The sequence below is a fragment of the Beta vulgaris genome, chromosome 2, assembly GCF_026745355.1.
Source record: "Beta vulgaris subsp. vulgaris cultivar EL10 chromosome 2, EL10.2, whole genome shotgun sequence".
NCBI lineage: Eukaryota > Viridiplantae > Streptophyta > Magnoliopsida > Caryophyllales > Amaranthaceae > Beta > Beta vulgaris.
In genome coordinates this window covers 11,043,685-11,065,504 of record NC_079203.1, presented here as the reverse complement: position 1 = coordinate 11,065,504, position 21,820 = coordinate 11,043,685, and the positions used below count along the sequence as shown (strand labels likewise).

The window sequence follows — 21,820 nt, the reverse complement described above, 5'->3', positions numbered from 1 at the left end:
AACATACAACAGTGTATATAAGATTACAGTTAAAGATTACAGCATACAAGACAAGTTATCTTAATCTAGCGGAAAGTAGATGAAACTATTCTCTCTACTATTATGGCCGAAGTTATCCAGCGTACAGCAGTGTATATTCTCAATAGGTCTCCATAAAAGCTGTAAAGGGTAGGACACCCTATGAATATTGGCATAAAAGAACGCCAAGAGTGGGACACCTTAAAGTATTCGGATGCATCGCATATGCCCGCATCCAAAAAAAAATCGCGAAAAGCTTGGCGAAAAAGGAGAAAAATGTATCTCTATTGGATATAATTACGAATATAAAGGACATCGTCTCTTTTATACCAAATCCAAGAACTTAATCATCTTAAGATATGTTATTTTCGATCGAGGAGCACAATGGACGTGGACGAAGAAGGAATCTCAACCATGTGAAGGAGATTTTTTCTTCCACTAAACTCAAGAGAAGATGAAGGTCCAAATCATCCAGCAACGTAATCATCCTCCAGTCCATCACTCCATCATATCTGAGATATCCACACTAGAATTAAAAAATTAAGGGGCTGCGGTTATGTGAAAAAACGCAGTTCTTAATATTAAGGGTTGTGGAAGCAAACAACGGCAGCCTTTTTGTTTTGTTTATAATTATTTGCGGATCTCTCAGTCTCCATCTCTCACTCTCACCTCTCTCAGCCCTAATCTTTTCAAAAATTTCAATGATTCTTCTACTTCCTCCGATTCGCTCTTACCCTTGCCCTAATTCTTTCAAGCTTTCGATAATGATTGGCCTTGCGACTTCGATTTGAGGCCCGAATATGCCATCAATTGCCAATTCGCTGAAATTTCTGGTCCCTGTTCCTTCCGCCTTCTCCAGCCGTCAACCTCCGTTGGTGCTGGTGTTGCTTCAGTTGTTGCCGTTGATTTACTCCAGTGGTGTTCGCGGATGCCGCCGCTCTATGAGGTACAAACCTAACCTCGCGTTAGTCATCTCTCTTGGTTATCCGCATCTTTATAGGCATTCCCAACTTTTAGACTCTATTGTATTTGTTATCTGCAAATTCCCATCAATCTGTTTTACTGTTTATATAGTACACGGTTCATTTGTGAAGTGTCTTGTGATATCATAGATTCATATATGGTCATTGCTATTTCAAATGCCTGCAATTTCTGTTGGTTTCTTGTTCCTGGGTTGTTGCTGGCATTTTTTAGCTCCAGGGAATATTAGTTGGCGTCCTCTTTTCTTTGTCGTGGTTTTCTTTTTCACAAGGATGGTTCTTACTTCTTGCAATGGTTTACAACACTACGCTGCCCTTGGAAGAGACAAGTTATTCTGCCTTCTGTTTCGTAGTCTGCCTATCTTGTTCAGATTCTAGTATTTTGTAAGACATGGATACATCTTTCACAAACTATAGACGATAACAATGCTTAATGATGAAAATAAATCTAGAGTTTGATTTATGTAAATCATTATGCTTACGTTTGGTTTATGTAAAAATGATTGGTTGTGTACGTTTTATTGATTTATTAAGCTTTGGAGTTAATTGGTGGTGACCTTAGACGTACGCTGATGCATCAAACGCAGATTGGTTAGTGCGCCAGACGCACAATCTGGTGTTGAGCGCAAGCTCATGCGCCGAGCGCACAGTTTTGTGTAGTCTAATTTTTCATATGATCTTGTATGTATGTTCTACTTGTAGTTGGTGATTTTATTTCATGTGAAGCATTTTTTATTGATATTGTTAGTGCTGTAAAAAAACTATTTCATTATTATTGTTGATGCTTAGTGATGTTCAAAGTATTGTGGTTGGAGATTTTTGTGGTTAGTTTGTAAGTTACTACTTTGAGGATTTTTCAAGAATTATTTTTGATGAATTATGGGTATAAGGTTGGGTGGCATCCCTTCTCTTTTTGACGAATGGTTTTGAGTTAGATGATACTTTATGATTTTTTATTTATTTTGAGATAAGAACATCCGGTGGGATAGATGTAGTCTCCGGTGAAGAATATGCCAACCACCTGGTTTGCGAACTAGGGGTACACCTGGGTTAATTGTTGTCGTTCGAGAGGTCATGGAGTTTTGCGTGTTCTACCCTGCATCGGGAGTTTGACCATTATTAGACACAGACAATGGGGAACGTAAACCCATAGACTGACGTAGAGATTGCGATCTGACAAACCTTAAGAAGTGAATTGAGATTCACTAGCGTTTGGTTTCTGACTCAATAACTTGTTATACCTTTGCTTGTATTATGATTTGAGTACTCTTGAGATTCATTCATTTTATCTTATTTACTTGATATTTACAATCACTTGTATTTCTTGTGTGCTTTATGGTTTTGAATTCATGTTATAGTTGTCTTGATTGTATACTTTCCTATTAATCTATGTTTGAATCATGCTTTGATTTTTTTTGTCACGGGAGAACTGCTAGTTACTCCCCACTGAATGTGGAATTATTTAATATATCCTTGCATTTGGAAATGACTCCTTGACTTGTGACTCCTGGGCTAGCAGAGTATGGGTCGGTAATGAGTGGAAACTGCTTGTAGTCTTTTTGGTAGATAAGTTTTATGCATACAATATGAAGTCCTATTTTATGCTAGGTCTCAAAGATATATAGTTTTTTTTTGATATGTTATGAGAGACTTGCATGTCTCGTAGTTTGGATGATGTCATGTTCTATTATGTTTTGGGATGTTTCTTTTTATTAGAATTGTAATGTTTGAGATATCTCATTTGGAAGCTATTAAATTTTAGTTTGAGGTTGTCTTTATTTATTGTTTTAGAATAGCATAACCGTCATGACGTTATTTTCGCTAACGTCTTTTAGTCAATCTAGAGTAGATATTGTTTAGTATCTTAGTAGTAGAAGGACAGGGTGTTACCGATGGCGGAAATAACGTCAGAACGATTATGCTACTCGAAAACAATAATAAAGACAACCTTAAACTAAAGTTTCATAGCTTCCAAATGAGATATTTCAAACATTATAATTCTAATAAAAAAGGAACATCCCAAAACATAATAGAACATCACATCATCCAAACTATGAGACATGCAAGTCTTCCATAACATCTCAAATAAAACTAAATGTCTTTGAGACCTAGCATAACATTGGACTCCCTATTGTCTGCATAGAAATCATCTACCAAAAAGACTACAAGCAGTTTCCTCTAATTACCGACCCACACTCTGCTAGCCCAAGGAGTCACAAGTCTAGCAGTCATTTCCATCTGCAAGGATATATTAAATAATTCCACAGTTAGTGGGGAGTAACTAGCGGTTCTCCAATGACAAAAGAAATCAAAGTATGATTCAGACATAGATTAATAGGAAAGTATACAATCAAGACAACTATAACATGCATCAAAAACCATAAAGCTCACAAGCAATACAAGTGATAGTAAATATCAAGTAAATAGGATAAAATGAATGAATCATCTTAAGAGTACTCAAATCATAATAAAAGCAATGGTACAACAAGTTATTGAGTCAGAAATCGAACGCTAGTGAATCGCAATTCACTTCCTAAGGTTTGTCAGATCACGATCTCTAGGTCAGTCTATGGGCTTACGTTTTCCACTGCCTGTGTCTAAGAATGGTCAAACTTCCGATGCAGGGTGAAACACACAAAACTCCATGACCTCTCAGATGACAACAATTAACCAAGGTGTACCCCTAGTTCGCAAACCAAGTGGTTGACATATTTTTCATCGAGGACTACATCTATCCCGTCGGATGTTCTTATCTCAAAATAAATAAAAATCACAAAGTATCATCAAACTCAAAACAGTTCGTCAAAAAGAGAAGGTATGCTACCTGCCTAATACCCATAATTCATAAAAAAAAATTCTTCAAAATCCTTAAAGTAGTAACTTACAAAAAGAATCTCCAACCACAATACTTTTTATTTCACTAAGCATCAACAATGATAACGAAATAGTTTTTTTTACAGTAGTAACAATACCAATCAGAAATGTATCACATCAAATAGTGCGTCTGACGTCACCACCAATTCACTCCAAAGCTTATTAAATCAGTAAAACGTTCCCAACTAATTATTTTTACATAAACCAAACATAAGCATAATGATACTCAATAATAACCGTAGTAACCTATAAATCATCAGCTTCCAAGAACATAAAAGGTCACAAATTATTTCTGGTTAATAAACCCTTAAATAAATAAAAAGAATATTCTCAAACTCATAACAAAAACACAATAAAATTTACGGTTTTTCACCAAATACCCCTGACAAAAAAATTTATTCACCAAATATCCCTGACTTTTAACAAAAATCACCAAATACCCCTTGACATTTTGAAAAATAATCCAAAATACCCTTTTTGGTTAACAGACGTTAGTACTCCATTAGTGGTAAGTATATATTCACCATATACCCCTAAGTAAAATAGTTATGCAGTAGATACCCTTATTTTTGAATGACTTGTAATGACTATTTTTCCAGTTTAAAAAACTAGCCGTTAGTTTTATGTTGCCTATATAAATACATGGATCCAATACCCTTTTCCTCACCCTTTTGTTATTGCAATTGTACGGAGATTTGCCATGACTTACTCAAATAGTTCATCCACACAATCTTCATACATAAGAGTACTTAACTCTTACTGTATTTGTAGAAAAAATTTTGCAATACGAAGCTCTGAAACCACAACAAATCCTCAGCGACTGTATTACAAGTGTGATACATACAACAATTTCAGATGGTGCAAAGGAAGTGTGGAGCACAATCTGAACAACCAACATGAATCTCCACTATGCAGAGAAGAAGGAGATAGTTCAAAGAAGAAGAAGATGAAGGAAGAGCTTAAGCACTTGAAGAAAAAACTGAAGCAATAATAGAAACTAGTAAATGCAACAATAAAAGTAGGAGTACTCATGTTTGTAGTTGTAATATTTGTAATATTTAAGTGAAATATTGTAATTGGTGCAAAATACCAAACGTAATATTGTTTACCACAAATTAGCATGTGTTAACTGCTGTAGCATCGACTGAAAACCTAATGTAGCAAAAAATCACCATTTGAAGTACATCCTAATATAGCATCAACAAAATAATAGGCCCTACATAATCACAAAAAACAAAATAATCAAATTCATCCTGAAACAGTTTAGGCTTTGTTGTTCTTGCTCTTGCTCTTTGTCTTCTTAGCTTTAGGTTGGCTGGTTGAGGCACTGTTAGCATTTGTTTCTTTCCTTTTTCTCCCTCTCTTCTCAGTCCCTGTTGCAGCTGATGTAGACCCTTTCTCCTTCATGGTCTGAGCAGTTGGTCCACCTTCACAGGTCCTTGCATTGCGGCCCACTTCTTTACATTTGCTTCACTTAACAGTGGTGTGCTTTTGCCCTTCTTGGCTTCATGTGGACCTCTCTTCCTCTGTTTTAGGGGTCTCCTAGCACCTCTCTTAACATCAGGGGGAGAAATGAGGGGTAGGTCATGGTCAGGCCAGTGAGATGGATCAGTCATGGGGTGAATGTGCTCCCCATAGGTTGCCTTGGAAGCTGCCCCATTGAAATAAAGAGATACAAAATCAGCAGCCTCCAATCTCTCATCAAAAATTACTCTTAGTGTATGTTTGCAAGGTATATCACAACCTTGCCATTTTTCACATCCACACCTACCATCAACTAAGGGCCCGTTCGGTATTACTGTGGTTTTCTGTTTTTTGGTTTTGTTTTAATTTCAAAGTCATATGATATATGTCCTATAATGGATAAAAAATTAGTCAAATTTATTGGAAACGTGATGACTTTGAGAACTGACAACTCAAAAGTGAAAACTACTTTTTCTGGTTTCCTGTTTTTGGTTTTTAGTTTTCAGAAAAACTGAAAACTGAAAAGAAAAAACGATAACAAACGACCCCGAACTTAATGAAGAAACTCACATTCCCATCTCTAACCTCAAATTCACCCCCCATGAAGTAGCATAGCAAAACCTTGATTCATCACTCCTAGTTTGTGGGACCTTCATTGCATAATCAGTGAGCATGTTTACATCCATGTCAACTGTCTTATCAAACCTTGGCTAAATTCTCTTCATGGACCAGTTTCTTATTGCTGCACAAAGAAGGAAACATGTTAACATCTAAGTAATTGAAGTAAGCACAAAGAAGGAATAATTTAGTTTACTTACCCTCAAGCAAAGTGAAAGCAGGAAGGCCCCTGTATGGTTTTGTGCAGGCATTGAAGCTCTCCACAAAGTTTGTTGTGTTATGATCACAACAAATTAGTGGATCAAAGACATACCTAGACCATTGCTCTGTGCATGAGTCCAAATAAGTCACTGCCTCAGGGTTGTATGCATGAATCTTCTGCATTGACTTCTTGAAGACAAACTCATTGTATGCATCAGCAGCTATCCAGAAGAGCTTGTGGAAGGCTGTCCCACTGTACCCTGTATTTTTATAGTTCATGTACAAGTGCTGACAACAAACCCTCCTTGTTGCTCTTGGAAACACATCATGGACTGCACCTTCAACACCCTAACCAAGAGAATAAGAAATTAAATTAGTAGTATAATAATAACAAGAAATAAAGAAAATTAATCTATAAGAAATGTCCAGAACTTACCCTCATAACTGATGAATGCCCAATTAACTGATGAATGTCCAATCATCTATGTGGCATCCTTCTTTCTCAAAGCAGATCCTCAAGTTCCTGAAAAAGTATGCCCATCTAGGAGTACTCTTAGTGTCAACAACGCCATATGCAATGAGAAAAATCTCATTGTTGCCATCAATGCATAGGGCTAAAAGGAGTATGCCCTTGTAGTTGCCACACAAGTGAGCCACATCAATGCCTATTAGAGGTTTGCACCACTTATGAACCCCCTAACATTAGCAGCAAAGGCAAAGAAGCATGCCTTGAATTTGGGAACCACATCCCCTGTGTTCCCTGTCCATGTAACCAAGGCATATGATCCTGGTTTAGTTGCCTTGATCATTTCACACTAGTAGAATAAATGCTATTTGCTGCGGTGATATTGCTGCAGTTTTACCCATACGCAGCAATATATCACGTAAAAAGAAAAAAATAAAATAAATAAACCATATTGCTGCGGTTTTGGTTGAAAACCGCAGCAATATGATTTCAACAGAAATTTTTTAAAATCTTTTTGACTATTTGACCAAATATATTGCTGCGGTTCTTTCTAGAAACCGCAGCAATATGTTCATTAGGGTTTAATAAAACTCAAAGGGTCGTTCCCTTCCCTCTCATCATAACACTCATTCCTCTTTTCACGACCTCGCCCTCTCTAAATCTCCTTCCTTCTCTATTTCTCACGCACCCTCTCCAGATCTCCTTCCTCCCTCTCTTCACCTAACAACGACCAGTCTTCCTCCTCACTCCACCGGCAGTGTATGCCTACTCACCCACCGTGCGCTTCACTCCCTCCTCACGCCATCAGCCTTCTTCCTCTCTATCTCTCCAGATCTCCTCGTCGCACTCGTCTTCGTTCCTCCTCACGCCACCGGAGGTTCGCTTGCAGTCGTCTTCGTTCCTAGCTCTGGCGCTTCCTCCCTCCGGCTCGTTCGACCCGGCGGTTCGTTCGCTCCGGCGGCTCGTTCGCTCCGGCTTCGTCAACACCCTGTAATTGGGTCGCGAATTTGTGTTCTTTAGGTTTCGTAGTTTAGATCCGTTTTTTTTTCGTTTTTTTTCGGTATTTTTGTTTTTTGGAGAAGATGTAATTAGAAAAGAATAGGAGAAATAAAAGGAGAGAAAAAGGAGATAAGTAAGAAATCAAGAAACATTTATTGGCAAATTTTTTTACGATAATTTGCATCATTAGTTTCTTAGTAATAGGTTGATTATAAATATGTAATCAGATTGATAGTTAAGATATTCAGAAATTGTAACATTGTAAGATAGTTCATATAATTTATTGAGAAACATTACATTTTGAGTTATACCATCGAATATTAGTTTATATTTTATAAACACTTTGTGAGTTGTTTTATAATATCATAGAGATATAATTGTTAGCCTATTTTGTTTATACACGAAAGGGAAAACGAATATTATTCCGCTGCAAGATTATTGTGATCTTTTCCACCACATATGTCCCTAATTCTTTTATTGTGCTCTTTGGAACTTTAAATCCATCTGGTCTTGTTCTTGGTGGTCTTAGAGGTTTGGTTGTAGTGGAAGTTTGTGTTGGGGTTTGGCTTGGGATTTGGGTTGGTTGCACAGGGTTTGGTGTGGGTTCCGTTGGTTGATAAGTGGGTGGTGTGGGTTCCCTTGGTGTGGCAGTTGTTGGTGTGGGTTCCCTTGGTGAGGCAGTGGATGTAGGGGGTGGTGAGGCAGTGGATGTAGGGGGTGGTAAGGCATTGGATGTACGTGGTGGTGAGGCAGGGGATGTAGGGGGTAAAGGGTCCCTCACAGGTGATGGAGGGGATGTAGGTGGTGTTGAAGGGTCCCTCACAGGTGAGGGAGGGGATGTAGGTGGTGGAGTAGTGTCCCTAAATGGTGAGGCAGGGGGTGTTTGTTGTTGGGTAGGGGGCTAAGATTGGGAATCTCCAGGGATAACCTGTTCTTGTGATTGGTACACCCTCATGTACTCACAAATTGTAATGTCATCCACTGAGAGTACATTTACCTCAACTGAAACTAGGTACCTCCTAGCCTCCTCAGCTTCCCTCTCCTTTTCTTCTTCTTTCCTCAGTCTCTCTTCTTCCTATTTCTGTCTCCTTTCTTCTTCTTCCCTCTCTTTCCTCAGTATCTCTTGTACCTTCTTAATTAATGTTTTCAACCTTCTCTCTCTCAGCCTGATCCCTTAGATGTACATATGCCCTAAACACTTTTCCTGGATTGTCTGTTTCCTCAACCCACATCTCTATGGTGTTCGTTCCCCTCCCAAAACTCCACACCTTCCCTAAATCAGCATCAGTACTTATTTCCATCTTTCTATTAGTCCTAGGGTTGTGCACCAATATTCTAAAGGCTTTGGGGAGATACACATTCTGTTTTTTAGATTCCACAAATAAGTCTTCATATAATCACATTAAGTGGCACAAGTCAGTGTCCTCCACCCTTACATCAAAATCATGCCCATTAAAATGGACAAGCAACCAAATTGAGGCCATCCTAAATAAACAACAAACAAAAACAAAACCTAAGTACTTCAACTAGCACATTGCACAAAAACAAGAAATTTCAAAAAAAATTCAAATGATCAAAAATACGTAATTCGCAAAATCAACCCTAAACCATGCAAATAACTAACCCTAACAAAACACAATTGCAGTTCAGGAAATTGTTTTTTGACACAGAAACACTAAATGAAGTTACTTACCTTCAAAGGGAGTAGAGATGATTTTGCGTTCCAACCGTCTTTTTGAAATTTTGAAATCGTCTTTTTTTAGTCCTTTGAAGAACACCCAGTTCGCGAATTGTGCAGTCCTCTTTGTCTTCCAAAATTGCAGCTTTTTGTTAAGAAATCTTCAAAGTTGCAGTTGATTTACAGGGCTCCTTTGATATTTGAAAACGCATGAACAATAGAGCAAGATGGGGAGTTGAAAGGGCGTGGTTTTTCCGAAGAACTTTTATGTCAGGTTATCAAAGCAACATAACCATAATGGCGTCAGAAAATAAGGGTAAACTTGTAAATATAGGCTAACGGAGCACTAACGTCCGTTAATAGTAAGGATATCTGGTGAATTTTGTTGAAAGTCAGGGGTAAATGGTAAATTTTGAAAAAAGTTGGGGTATTTAGTGGATAAATTTTTTTGTCAGGGGTATTTGGTGGAAAAAACCGTAAAATTTATTAAACTAATAAAAAAGATCACTAAATTATCACAAAAATTACCATACAACTATTATGACTCCACTAACATGGTACAAATTTTTATTTCTAATTTTCAGCCTCTAAAATTAATTTTAAACGTTAATTTACACAATACTCAATAAAGCCAATATAATAATTAAAAATAGAAATAAATGCCCAAAAATTCACATAACATGTATAAGCTCACGGTAAAATATAATATGCAAAGAAATATATTTTTCGGCCTCCAAATATAATATTCACGATTTAAATACTAGTAAACACTAAAATGCAAAAATAGATAAATCAATTAAATAAACCCGTAAACAGTACACAAAAATTATTCCAAGGCATGAAATACATACTACACACATAACATGCTTCACTAAAAAAAATTCAGCATTTATAAAATTCGTTCATTAATTCTTTTGCAAATAAACCATAAACGCATAAAATACCATATAAATCGAATAAATACAAAAATTCAGACGAAAATTATTTTTTCTGCATACAATATTCACACAGCATACATCAAATATATTCACGTCAAGTTTCATCAATAATTTCATTCAAAAATTATTTTTAAACAATTTTCTAGCGTAATAATCTAATATCGAAAAACACCGTAATCTCTATCGTTCTAAGATAATTACTAGTTACCTTGATCGCCGGAGGTGAGCTGAAAATTACTAGAAAATCCCGATATATACATGCGCTCTTCTCCTTCTTCAAACCCCAAAGCATCATGTACAAGAAAGAGGCAAAGAAATAAGAGAATAACATTGCTCCCTAAAACTCCAAGAAAACCGAATGAGTCGTCTGTTTGAAATGGAAACTGCGGATGCATATTTCACTTTATTCAAAACAAATTACACCATGAGCAAGATCTTTTCGGGTAGATAAATTTTGACTATTCACACATCCAATTACGATAAGAGACGAAGGAGATATGATACAAACAAGATAGGGGTGCAGAAATAGCCGAAAATGCAGAAGAGAGAACAAGAGGAGAGGAGTGCATAAATAGCTGAAAATGCAGTAAAATAATGAGATTATTCACCTTATTAAGCAAAGGTTAAGGGTGCATTAAGGTGGGTTAATGGGGAATTAAATGAGGGAATTACAAGAGATTCAATGGTTAGCTTAATGAGCAGCAAAACTCTTCATCCTCCACAACATAATTACTGATTTTCAGCCAGCATGACACGCCACATGTGATGCAACATTTCATCACCCAAGTCGGTGCATCAATGATACAAAAACGCTACACGAGAACACTGCATCCTTAACGCCTAAATAAATAACGAAACTAATATAACTTTTAAAATAACTAATTAACCTTTAAAAATAAATATACATAAATATATCACAACATATAAAAATATATACACATTTTCACAATACGTTCCATAATAAATTATTTATTTTTACAAAAAATATCATTTTAATATAAAAAACATCAAAATATTAAAGGGTGAAAATTACGGGGTGTTAACTGTTACATGGTTATTGTAGCTGATCTTTATAGTTGTCGTTGTAGTTGGAGGAGGAGATTGCAGCTTTTGGGCATTCGTTGAAATGTGAAATACATGTTATTTTCTAATTGTTGATTATTATAAATGACCCTCCACAAATTCTTAGCTTTTACATGGCAGAAAGTAGTGTGATGCAGTAACAAGGTTTTATCCAATGAGAAAATAATCGAGTTTGATACGATGATGGAGAAGAAAGGTTTGGTCAGTTACGGGTTTGCCGATGTAGACTTGTTTTGTATTTAATTTTGCATTTCGAAGTTACTTTACAATTTATGATATATTTACGTGGTTCATGCTTTGACCCGTTGCTAAAAGTAAATTAATTACTAATAATGGAGAAGAGTTGAAGTAACCACATTTATTCTTACCCAGTAACTAGGGGTGTTCATAAAAAAGTGAAATCGAAATACTATACCAAAATATCGAAAAAACTGGTCTAAATGGGTGGTTATCGTACAGACATAAAAAAGTTTAAATGGTACGGTTAGCGAACCGATAAAATTAACGGTTAAACAGTATGGTTACGGTTATGATTTTTGAGTAAACAGTTAATCGAAATATCGAGATGTTTTTTTTCTCTTTTTAATTGCTGTGAAACATTTTCAAACAATTACCTTAATTCTAATATTTGTTGCTAAGTCACAACAATTAGAGGAAGTATGTAATTATTTGAAAACTATAGGTTTAATATAAACACTATAATTTGGAAATGAAGTGAATTTTTAGCATTAGTTATGTTTTCCAACGGATTTATTATCCACTTTATAACACATTTTACATTAGAGTATATATAAAATTAAAATATATGCACAAAAAAATTGAAAATATATACGTACATTAAGTAAAAGAAAATAATATAATTAAATAACAGTTAATGGTTAACTGAAAAATCATACCGAAAAAATGGTTAACCGCTTAGGCGGTAACCGGTCAAAACGGTTGTAATTTGCAAAAAGAGCGAACCGGATTTTCAACAGTGCCCTCTTTTGAACTGATTATTTTGCCCCCCCCCCCTTCCTTTTTAAATTACAAAAGGAATCTCAATACCAAAATGGGGGTCAAACAAAGCCATCGAGAATTAATTTTCAACAATCACTCAGAAATCACTTATATGAGGAAACTTTACAAATCACTCATAGAATTGAGAAAATCACGCAAACCACTCAAATAATCAGGAAACTTTCCAAAAACTAAAAATTAACTTACAAGCTAAAACTAATATACTAGGTAGTCAATACATACAAAAAAAATCACAGAATTCACTTACAAATCATTGTTCTTAATAAACATTCACAATTACTTACTCACAAAAATTACCTATTAACACAAATTTGAGAAAAACATAAGATATTGACAGTGATATCACACATTCGTCCATCGGCGATTTGCGAATTTCAAATAGGTACATAATTCTTTTAATCTTCAAAGTTATTTCACATTAGTCGCTGTTATGTAGTTGAAAAAATGGAGATAATAGCAATTAGTTGAAAAGGGCTTTTATATAGTTAGACTTAAATTTGTTCATTTTCATATAAAATCAAAAAACAAGATGTGTATGAAATTTAATTCATTTATGACACTAATGAAAAAGTTATAAATTTAGTTCTTTTTTTAAAATTCCAATATAAATTTTTGCCCAAAATTTTTGCAGAATATCCATGTTCAGAAATAAATTTTGAAAAACAAAACAATATCAAACCTTTTTGCGAACAACTTTTGCAAAAATCCATTTTCAGAAAAAAAATTTACATTAATTTCGAAAACCATTTCATGCGAAATCAGATTGTGTATGAAAATTTGAAATTTCATTTCACCTATAATTGAAACTCAAAGTGTTCAAATTTAGAAAAGGAGAAAAATTAAAAATGACCATTTCATGCGAAATCAATTGTGTATGAAAAACTTAAAATTCCTTTCAAATATAATTGAAACTCAAAGTGTGAACATTTAGAAAAGGAGAAAAATTAAAATGATGAAAATTCTTAAATATCAATTTGTGAAATCAGAATTTAGAAGTTAGACAAGGAAAAAAAACTGAAATTGTATTATACTTTTCGGTTTTATTTTTTGGGATCATAAAGAAATTACTGAAATCCATATCAAAAACTATTATAAATTACAAAAATGAATAAAACCAAAAAAAAAAGAACATGACGATATTTAGTAAAGAACATCATACTGATTATAAAAGAACATGCGCATATAAGACTTGAGAAACAAAAAACTATTCAAAATCACAAAAATGAATAACAACATAAAAAGAACATGCAAGAATCTTATTCACAAATGGAGGTGAACTTAAATACGAACTTGCATTTTCAGTTTTTTTACTACTTAGTACTCCCTCCTTTTCCTAAAAATCTTCCCTCTTTCCGTTTAAGGGTGTTTCCAAAAGATCTTCCCTCTTTTGCTTTATTCCTTATTTGACAAAACAAATTTCCCTATTTACCCTCTCATGTCACTATCATATGGTCCACCATTACATTATTAATTCAATTTTACTCCCTTTCTTTCTCCTACTTTAACCCTTTTTTATTTGTTTATCTATCTTAACTTCTTTCTCTCTCCTACTTTACTCACACCATGTCCCACACAACTTGATTTTCCTTGGTATCTGTAGGAACAGTAAGTGGGAAGATCTTTAGGAAACGGAGGGAGTATTAGGCCTAAAAATGTCATCACTTAATATCACATAAGTAAGACAATTCAATTCATACATGGACAAGAACAATTACTTAAGTTTTATTAAACCTAACTCAAGCCTGAAATTTTCATATCTATCTCTTTGAAGAGGCTTGGTTAGTATATTAGCAATTTAATTTTCAGTTTGATAAAACTCGAGTTTAATCAAACATTTTTCTACATTTTCTTTTAGAAAGTGATGTCTGGTGTGCATATGCTTAACTGATCTTAAATAATGCACTGGATCTTTAGAAATACTAATGGCACTAGTATTACACAATAAATAGGAACACAATTAAAGTTTGGAAAAATTGATTCTAATAATCCAACCTTTAGGCCGTTCGCTCAAATTAATCCCAACTTTTGATTATTTTTTAATAATCCAACCTATTATCATGATCTGCTCTTATTGAACCATAAAACCGGTAACTTGTTGAAGTTGTAACATTAAATATTTTTCTTTTCTTTTTTCCTCATTTCCCTCTTTAAATCTCTCTCTTCCTCTTCATTAAATGCAATCACACCAAAATCAATCCACCATCACCACCTCACCCGTAATCTCCTATTCACCTTCAACTTCATCTTCCTCTCCTTCACCTACCACTACCACCACTGCTCTCCTCTCTCCTTCAATCTCCACTACCTTAAACCCCATCCTTTCCATATCACGATCACTCCCCATCAACAACATTCTCTTCCTCCTCCCCTCCCCACCCTACACCCTCTACGAACAATCCCCAAACTCGTCGTCTGCGAGCACCCCTCTGCTCTCCACCGCACCCCTTGTGAGCACCCCCACCCGGACTGCCTGCTAGGTTGCGACAACCCCTTTCCCCTGCGAGTTCTGACAGCCCCCTCACCCATTGTGACCCTAAATCCCCACCCTTGGGAACATCCTCATCTTGAAACCAATTTTTCGGCTTCGCAGGGTAGATTTTGGTTGGTGAAATGAGCTAGGGTGGGGTCGAGTTTTGGTTCGTGGTGGGGAGGAGAGAGAAATTGAGGCTGGAGAAGGTGGTTTTCTTGGTGGTGGAGTCACAAAGGGGTGGTGGTGGTGGTGTGTTAGTGGTTAGATTAGTTTTAGTCAGGTTAATTAAAATAATTGATTAATTAAATTAGAACAAATTATATTAAGACACGTGTTCAATTAACCCGTTCGACTGGTCACCAACATGTGTCAACAGGTCACGGTTCAATATGAGCGGATCATGTTAAAAGGTTGGATTATTAAAAAATAATCAAAAGGTAGGATTAATTTGAGCGAATAGCCTAAAGGTTGGATTATTAGAATCAATTTTTCCTTAAAGTTTATTCTATAGTCACAGAGTTGTTTTATCCAAAGCATTTGAGAACAACATGCATGAACTACTATATATTCAGCTTCAGCATTGGATAAAGCATATGAGTTTTTTTTTTTGGTGCTCTAAGAAACTAAATTATGACTAAGAAATTGAACCATACTTAAGGTGCTTTTCCTATTTCCAAGATCTCAAACATAATCAACATCAACATATTCTCTTAGCTCGAATGTGTCACTTCTTGGATAAAAGAATCCAAGATCATCTGTTCCTTTGAGACTCCTTGGGATTTGCTTGTAATCTAGCACATAAACCAACACTTAAAACTATGTCTAGACGACTAGTAATTAGATACAAAAGGGAACCAATTATGCCTCTATATTTTGTTTGGTCAATACTTGTTCATATAGAATCTTCATCTAATCTAGTAGAAGTTCTTATATGAGTGTAGTTAATCTTTGAATTTTCGAGACCATATTTCTTCAAACAATATTTTTGTTGGTGAATAATTATTCCTCTTTCAGTTTGCTTAAGTTGTAACCCAAGAAATTTATTGAATTCACCCATCAAACTCATTTCAAATTCATTACTCATAAGCTTAGGGAATTCTTTGCATAATGACTCATTAGTTGCTCCAAAGATAATGTCATCAACATATATTTGAATATCATTTAACTTTGTAATTTCGTATTCATTTTTCATTTACTTGTTCAGTTTCATTTTGATCTAGGCTTTGTAATTTGGTTGGAAAATTGACAAAAATAAGCCAACCTTTGGCCCATCTTCCCCAAATAAATCAACCTTTTGAAATTCCAAAAATAAGCCAAGGTTTGCATCATTTTAGCCAAATTTAGGATTCTGATTTAGGTTTACCTACTAATACAGGTTGTAACAGGTTAATAATAATTGATTAAAATTAACTATAATAAATCAAGGTTATGATTAGAATTAATTATAATAAATCAAGGTTAATTATGATTAATGATATATGATTATTATAAATCAAAATAATCACCACCAAACCCAGCCCCACCACTACCGAACCCAGCAGCACCACCACCACCATTAAACACCGAACCTAGCCCCTCCACCGCCACTAACCCAACCCAAACCCAAAAACCACCACCGAACTCCAAAACTTAAAACCCGAATAACCACCCCCAACCCGTAACACACCACCAAACCAACCTCACCACCATACCCATTACCATCCTCATCCCGCAGCCAGCCTCATCCCGAAGCCACACCGAGCCCACAACAACCCAAAACCCTCAGACTAAAACCACCCAACCCCACCTCGAAACCCTAAACACACCGTCACCCACCCCAAACCCAAAAATTACAACCCGAAACCACAATGCAACTCCTAAACTCACCGTCAGCCTCCCCAAAAATCATACCTATGCCCGAAAATGCTCCACACAAACCAGAAATCACAAAAAAGCAAAACCACCACAACCAACTTTAGAAGGAGGAAGAGAGAGAAAGGATATCGAAGGGAGGGAGAGAGAGAAAGGAGACGCTGTGGCGGTGGAGATCCAATGGGTGGCGATCCGGTGGGTGGGAGGTCTGGTGGTCGGAAGTGCGATGGGTGATGAGGAATGAGGGAGGAGAGAGAAGCAAGAGATTGAAAGAGAGGAGACTGGAAAAATAAAGAGCGAAAAAATAAATATAAAGAAATAAAGAAAATTAAAGAAATAAAAAATAAAACAAAAATATTACCTGTATAATCGGTCATAGGTCATCTGACCTCAATTTGGAAAAAATGATGTAAATGTTGTATTATATCTGGAATTTCAAAAGGTTGGCTTATTTGGGGAAGATGGGCCAAAGGTTGGCTTATTTTTGTCAATTTTTCCTTTTTTTAATTTACTTTTTTCGTTTTTAGCTCAATATGTCGTCTTTATCTAATTTCAGTTTTTTTTTTTTTTTTTTTGTCTTATAGTTCGAGATCTGGTATCATTTAATTTCTTTTTCCTTCTTTAGTCTGAGATCTGGTATCATTTATTTTTTTTCCCGTTTTTTTATTTATTGTATTTCGTGTTTTAGTTCATTGAGTTATTTTTCCTGTTTTTCGTGCTTTTAAGGTGTAATTTGTTATTATCTTAGTTTAGATGTAATGTAAAAATTATTATTTACTGTAATTTTGATTTTTATGTTGCTAATTATGTAATGTAATTGAGGTTTTTTACTGCTTCATTGATTTTTATTTGGTGATTCATCGATTATATTCAAGTTAGGGATTGTCATTATGAGCCATGATGGAAAGAGAAAGGAAAGTCTGCCAGACTCTCGTTCTTGTTTTCTTTTTACTGCTCACTCACACCAATTGATGCGGTCATTCCAACCGGGTCAGTTAGTATGTTTGCTGATCCTGTTCTGAAATGAGATCAGTAAATTTTATTTCACTACTGCAACCCCATCCGTTCCAGTTAAAACACCACCGAATCAGTAATACCCTTTTGACTGCATCGGATGAGTTTTTCCACTAGTGAGAGGATACTTCTGATGTATACTAATGTTAGTCATAACAAGTAACATCCAACTAAATATACCATAGGGGGTTGGCGTGAGTGGTTAAGGGCCTCTTGTTTCTTTACCAAGGTCTCGGATTCGAGCCTTGGGTATGTAAAAAAAAATTTCAACTATGAGGGATGTTGTCCTTTGAGGTACTAATGCAAACTCCCGCAGTAAATTAGTCCACTCACTAAAGGTGCTGAGAAACTTCTCGTAGTAGGAAAAAAACCATCGAACTAAATATATATACGGATCCTTCTGTTGTGTACAAACAAAAAAATAAACAAAAAAATAATAAAAAAATAATAATCCTATGTAACTTAGCAAAGTGAAAAAAAAAAGTAATCCTTGTACTTAGCAAAGTGAGGTCATCGCACTATGATGTGTCGTTATTAGATCTTAGACTTTATATGTATAGGGTAATTTAATAGGTTAATAGGTATAACTACCACTGAAAATATACTTAAATAATTATGTTCTCTGTTTACATTATTCTTAGTCATAACAATCTCAGTTGATTCTTTTTACTCCTATAATACGAGCTTTTATTCAATATATTATCAATGTGGTACTCTTGTTAAGCAAATTGTTGCATCTACAAGTTCTGAGGAGATGACTAAGTTGTGGCATAGACGACTTGGGCATATGGGTGAGCGAGGGATGCAGATATTATCCAAGATGAACCTTCTTTGTGGCCACAAGGTGAAGAACCTTGAGTTTTGTGAGCACTGTGTGTTGGGTAAGCAACACAGGACTAAGTTTGGGAAGGGGCTGCACATAACTAAGGCGACACTGGATTATATTCACTCAGATTGCTGGGGGCCTGCTCGGGTAGAAGGTATAGGAGGATTCAGTTATTTTGTGACTTTTATTGATGATTTCTCCAGGTACTGTTGGCTTTATTGTTTAAAGCATAAGGGAGAGGCTTTTAAGACTTTTGTGCAATGGAAAGTCTTAGTGGAAAATCAGACAGGAAAGAAGGTAAAGAGGCTACGTACGGATAATGGTTTAGAATTTGTTAATGATGAGTTCAATGAGCTTTGCAGGGACGCAGGGATAGTGAGACATCGCACTTCAGGAAAACACCACAGCAGAATGGTGTTGCAGAGCGCATGAACCAGACTTTGCTAGAGAGAGTTCGATGCATGCTTTCTAATGCAGGGTTGACTAGGAAGTACTGGAGTGAAGCCGTGAAAACGGCATGTTATCTGATAAACCGTGGTCCTCATACAGGTATTGACTGCAAGGTACCTTATGAGGTATGGTCTGGGAGAAGTGCTGAGTATTCTGGTTTGCGTGTTTTTGGTTGTATGGTCTATTATCATGTGAATGAGGGTAAACTTGAACCAAGGGCAAGAAGGGTTGTTTTTTGGGGTATGGAGATGGTGTGAAGGGTTACAGGATTTGGTCCCCATCAGAAGGGCGTGTTATACTTAGTAGAGATGTTACTTTTGATGAAAACACTATGTTTATATCTGCTAACAAACCTACAGGTGATACTGATGAGAGCACAGATGAAGGATCTGAGCAAGTAGTTGCTCCAGATCCTACTCCACAGGTTCGAACTCAGGGGAAGGATAATGAGGCTCCAGTGAGTTCTCCCATTGTGGAGACTAGTCAAGGGATGTAGCTGTTGTTGATGAAACAGCTGATGTTGAGTCTGATCATGAGGAAACTGTTGTTGAAGGTCAGAAACGACCTAGGAAGAAGACGCAGAGACTGATTGAACAGATAGAGGGCAGGAATGTTCCTGGCCAAACTGCTGTGTAGAGGAGATGATTGGTTATGCATTACATGTAGCTGAAGATATTGAGTCACCAGAGCCAATGTCCTACAAGGAAGCAGTTTCTAGTAACGAATCAGCTAAGTGGTTAGTTGCTATGAGTGAGGAGATGGAGTCTCTTCACAAGAACCAGACATGGGAACTAGTGAGGATACCACAGGGTCGTAAGGTGGTTGGTTGCAAGTGGGTTTTCAAGAGGAAAGAGGGAACTTCAGAGGGTGAAAGTGTCAGATATAAAGCCAGGCTAGTTGCAAAAGGGTTCAGTCAGAGGGAAGGGGTCGACTACAATGAGATTTTCTCGCCAGTGGTTCGTCATACTTCTATTAGAGTGTTATTAGCAATGGTAGCACATTTTGATCTGGAACTTGAGCAGTTAGATGTGAAAACAGCTTTCCTACATGGGGAGTTGGAGGAGGATATTCTGATGAGTCAACCAGAGGGGTTCGTTGTTCCAGGAAAAGAGAAGTTTGCTTGCAGTCTGAAGAAGTCCTTGTATGGACTTAAGCAGTCACCTAGACAGTGGTACAAGAGGTTTACAGCTTCATGGTTGAGCATGGTTTTGACAGGAGTCCATATGATTGCTGTGTTTATCATAGCAAGGTGGAGGACGGTTCATATATTTACTTATTGTTATATGTTGATGACATGCTTATTGCAGCAAAGAAGAAGTCAGACGTGTGAAGTTGAAGAAGCTTCTGAGTTCCGAGTTTGACATGAAAGATTTGGGCAGCAAAGAAGATTCTTGGCATGGAGATCTATAGGGATCATGGACGGAAGAAACTTTTCCTTTCTCAGAAAAGTTATATCTTGAAGGTACTTGACAGGTTTGGTATGAGTACTGCGAAATCTATTGATACTCCTGCTGCTGCAAATGCTCGTCTTTCTGTTGTGCTTTCTCCTCAATCTGATGAGGAAAAAGAGTATATGTCTAAGGTTCCGTATGCTAGTGCTGTTGGTAGTCTGATGTATGCTATGGTTTGCACTAGGCCAGACTTAGCACATGCTGTTAGTGTTGTGAGCAGGTTTATGACTCAACCAGGGAAGGAACACTGGCAGGCAGTGAAGCGGATTTTCCGCTACTTGAGAGGAACGGCAGATGTGGGTCTCATTTATGGGAATGATACTGAGTGTTTGGTGACCGGATATTCTGATTCGGACTATGCAGGTGATATAGACACTAGAAGATCGATGACTGGGTATGTATACACTCTAGGAGGTTCTGTGGTTAGTTGGAAGGCTACTTTGCAGTCTTCAGTGACTTTGTCTACTACGGAGGCTGAGTACATGGCTTTGACTGCTGCAGCAAAGGAGGGTATATGGTTACGTGGTTTGGTTAGTGATCTGGGTCTTCACCATGATCGTGCTATTGTGTATTGTGATAACTTGAGTGCTATTTGTCTTGCTAAGGATCAGGTCCACCATGATAGGACTAAACACATTGATGTAAGGTACCATTTTCTGAGGAGTGAGAAGAGGATAGTGGTGAAGAAAGTTGGGACTGAAGACAACCCAGTTGATATGTTCACCAAGCCAGTTCCAGTTCGCAAGTTCAAACATTGCTTGGACTTGTTGAATGTTGATAGTCACATTTGATCTTGTGAGAGGTTGTGCCTCAAGGTGGAGGCAATCCCGGCCCCGGGATAAAGTGGGCAAGCCCGGCATCGGGTTAAAGATGCAACTGCAGGAGGGAAAAGTGTATCTCGAGTACTGTTGAAGAAATACATGTTTGGTTGATTTTTTTGAGGTGGAGTTGTGTGGTAGATGCAAGTCAAGGTGGAGATTTGTGAAACGAGTGACTTGCGATCAGCGCGAGTGGTGCGCCCGCACCAAGTAAAGGTGCGCCCGCACCAGGTCAGGTGCGCCCGCACCAGGGAGGGGTGCGCCCGCACACTCGTCACGACGGATTTTCAGTTGTTGAGGCAGAAGCAAATGGTGCGCCCGCACATTTGTCTGGTGCGCCCGCACCAGAAGCCGGTGCGCCCGCACCAAAAGGTGGTGCGCCCGCACCTATCGGGAATTCGGCTTTTTCCCGGTTTTCTGTTTCTCGTTTAATGAAGGGTTTAAATAGTGCCCTAATTGTACGCTTAGTTTTCTACCACAAATTAGAGAGAGAGATTAGAGAGAAACACAATAGAGGAGATTGGAGAGAGTCTTTGAGATTCAATATCATTGAATCTTGCCTATTGTACTTGTAATCATCTCGTTCATAGTGAAACAATCT

At 36.8% G+C, this 21,820-nt stretch overlaps 2 protein-coding genes across 2 annotated transcripts; both read left to right on the top strand.

Annotated features, from left to right (window-relative positions):
* Window positions 1–204: 204 nt before the first annotated feature.
* LOC125495123 (uncharacterized) lies at window positions 205–5,055 on the top strand. The gene is made up of 2 exons (XM_048639843.1): window positions 205–964; window positions 4,644–5,055. Exons 1-2 carry the CDS (start codon window positions 819–821, stop codon window positions 4,861–4,863), a joined length of 366 nt encoding a protein of 121 aa, XP_048495800.1. The 5' UTR covers window positions 205–818; the 3' UTR covers window positions 4,864–5,055.
* A 15,291-nt stretch (window positions 5,056–20,346) lies between these two features.
* Window positions 20,347–21,313, top strand: LOC130590440 (secreted RxLR effector protein 161-like). The gene is made up of 2 exons (XM_057392876.1): window positions 20,347–21,047; window positions 21,217–21,313. The coding sequence occupies exons 1-2, from the start codon at window positions 20,347–20,349 to the stop codon at window positions 21,311–21,313; spliced, it is 798 nt and encodes a 265-aa protein (XP_057248859.1).
* The last annotated feature ends 507 nt before the right edge of the window (window positions 21,314–21,820 follow it).

Coding starts and splice junctions, on each gene's coding strand:
- LOC125495123 (XM_048639843.1), top strand. CDS start 819: ATGCCATCAATTGCCAATTCGCTGAAATTTCTGGTCCCTGTTCCTTCC. Junction 965..4,643: donor GGATGCCGCCGCTCTATGAG/GTACAAACCTAA, acceptor CTGTATTTGTAG/AAAAAATTTTGCAATACGAA.
- LOC130590440 (XM_057392876.1), top strand. CDS start 20,347: ATGGAGATCTATAGGGATCATGGACGGAAGAAACTTTTCCTTTCTCAG. Junction 21,048..21,216: donor ACTAAACACATTGATGTAAG/GTACCATTTTCT, acceptor TTGTGCCTCAAG/GTGGAGGCAATCCCGGCCCC.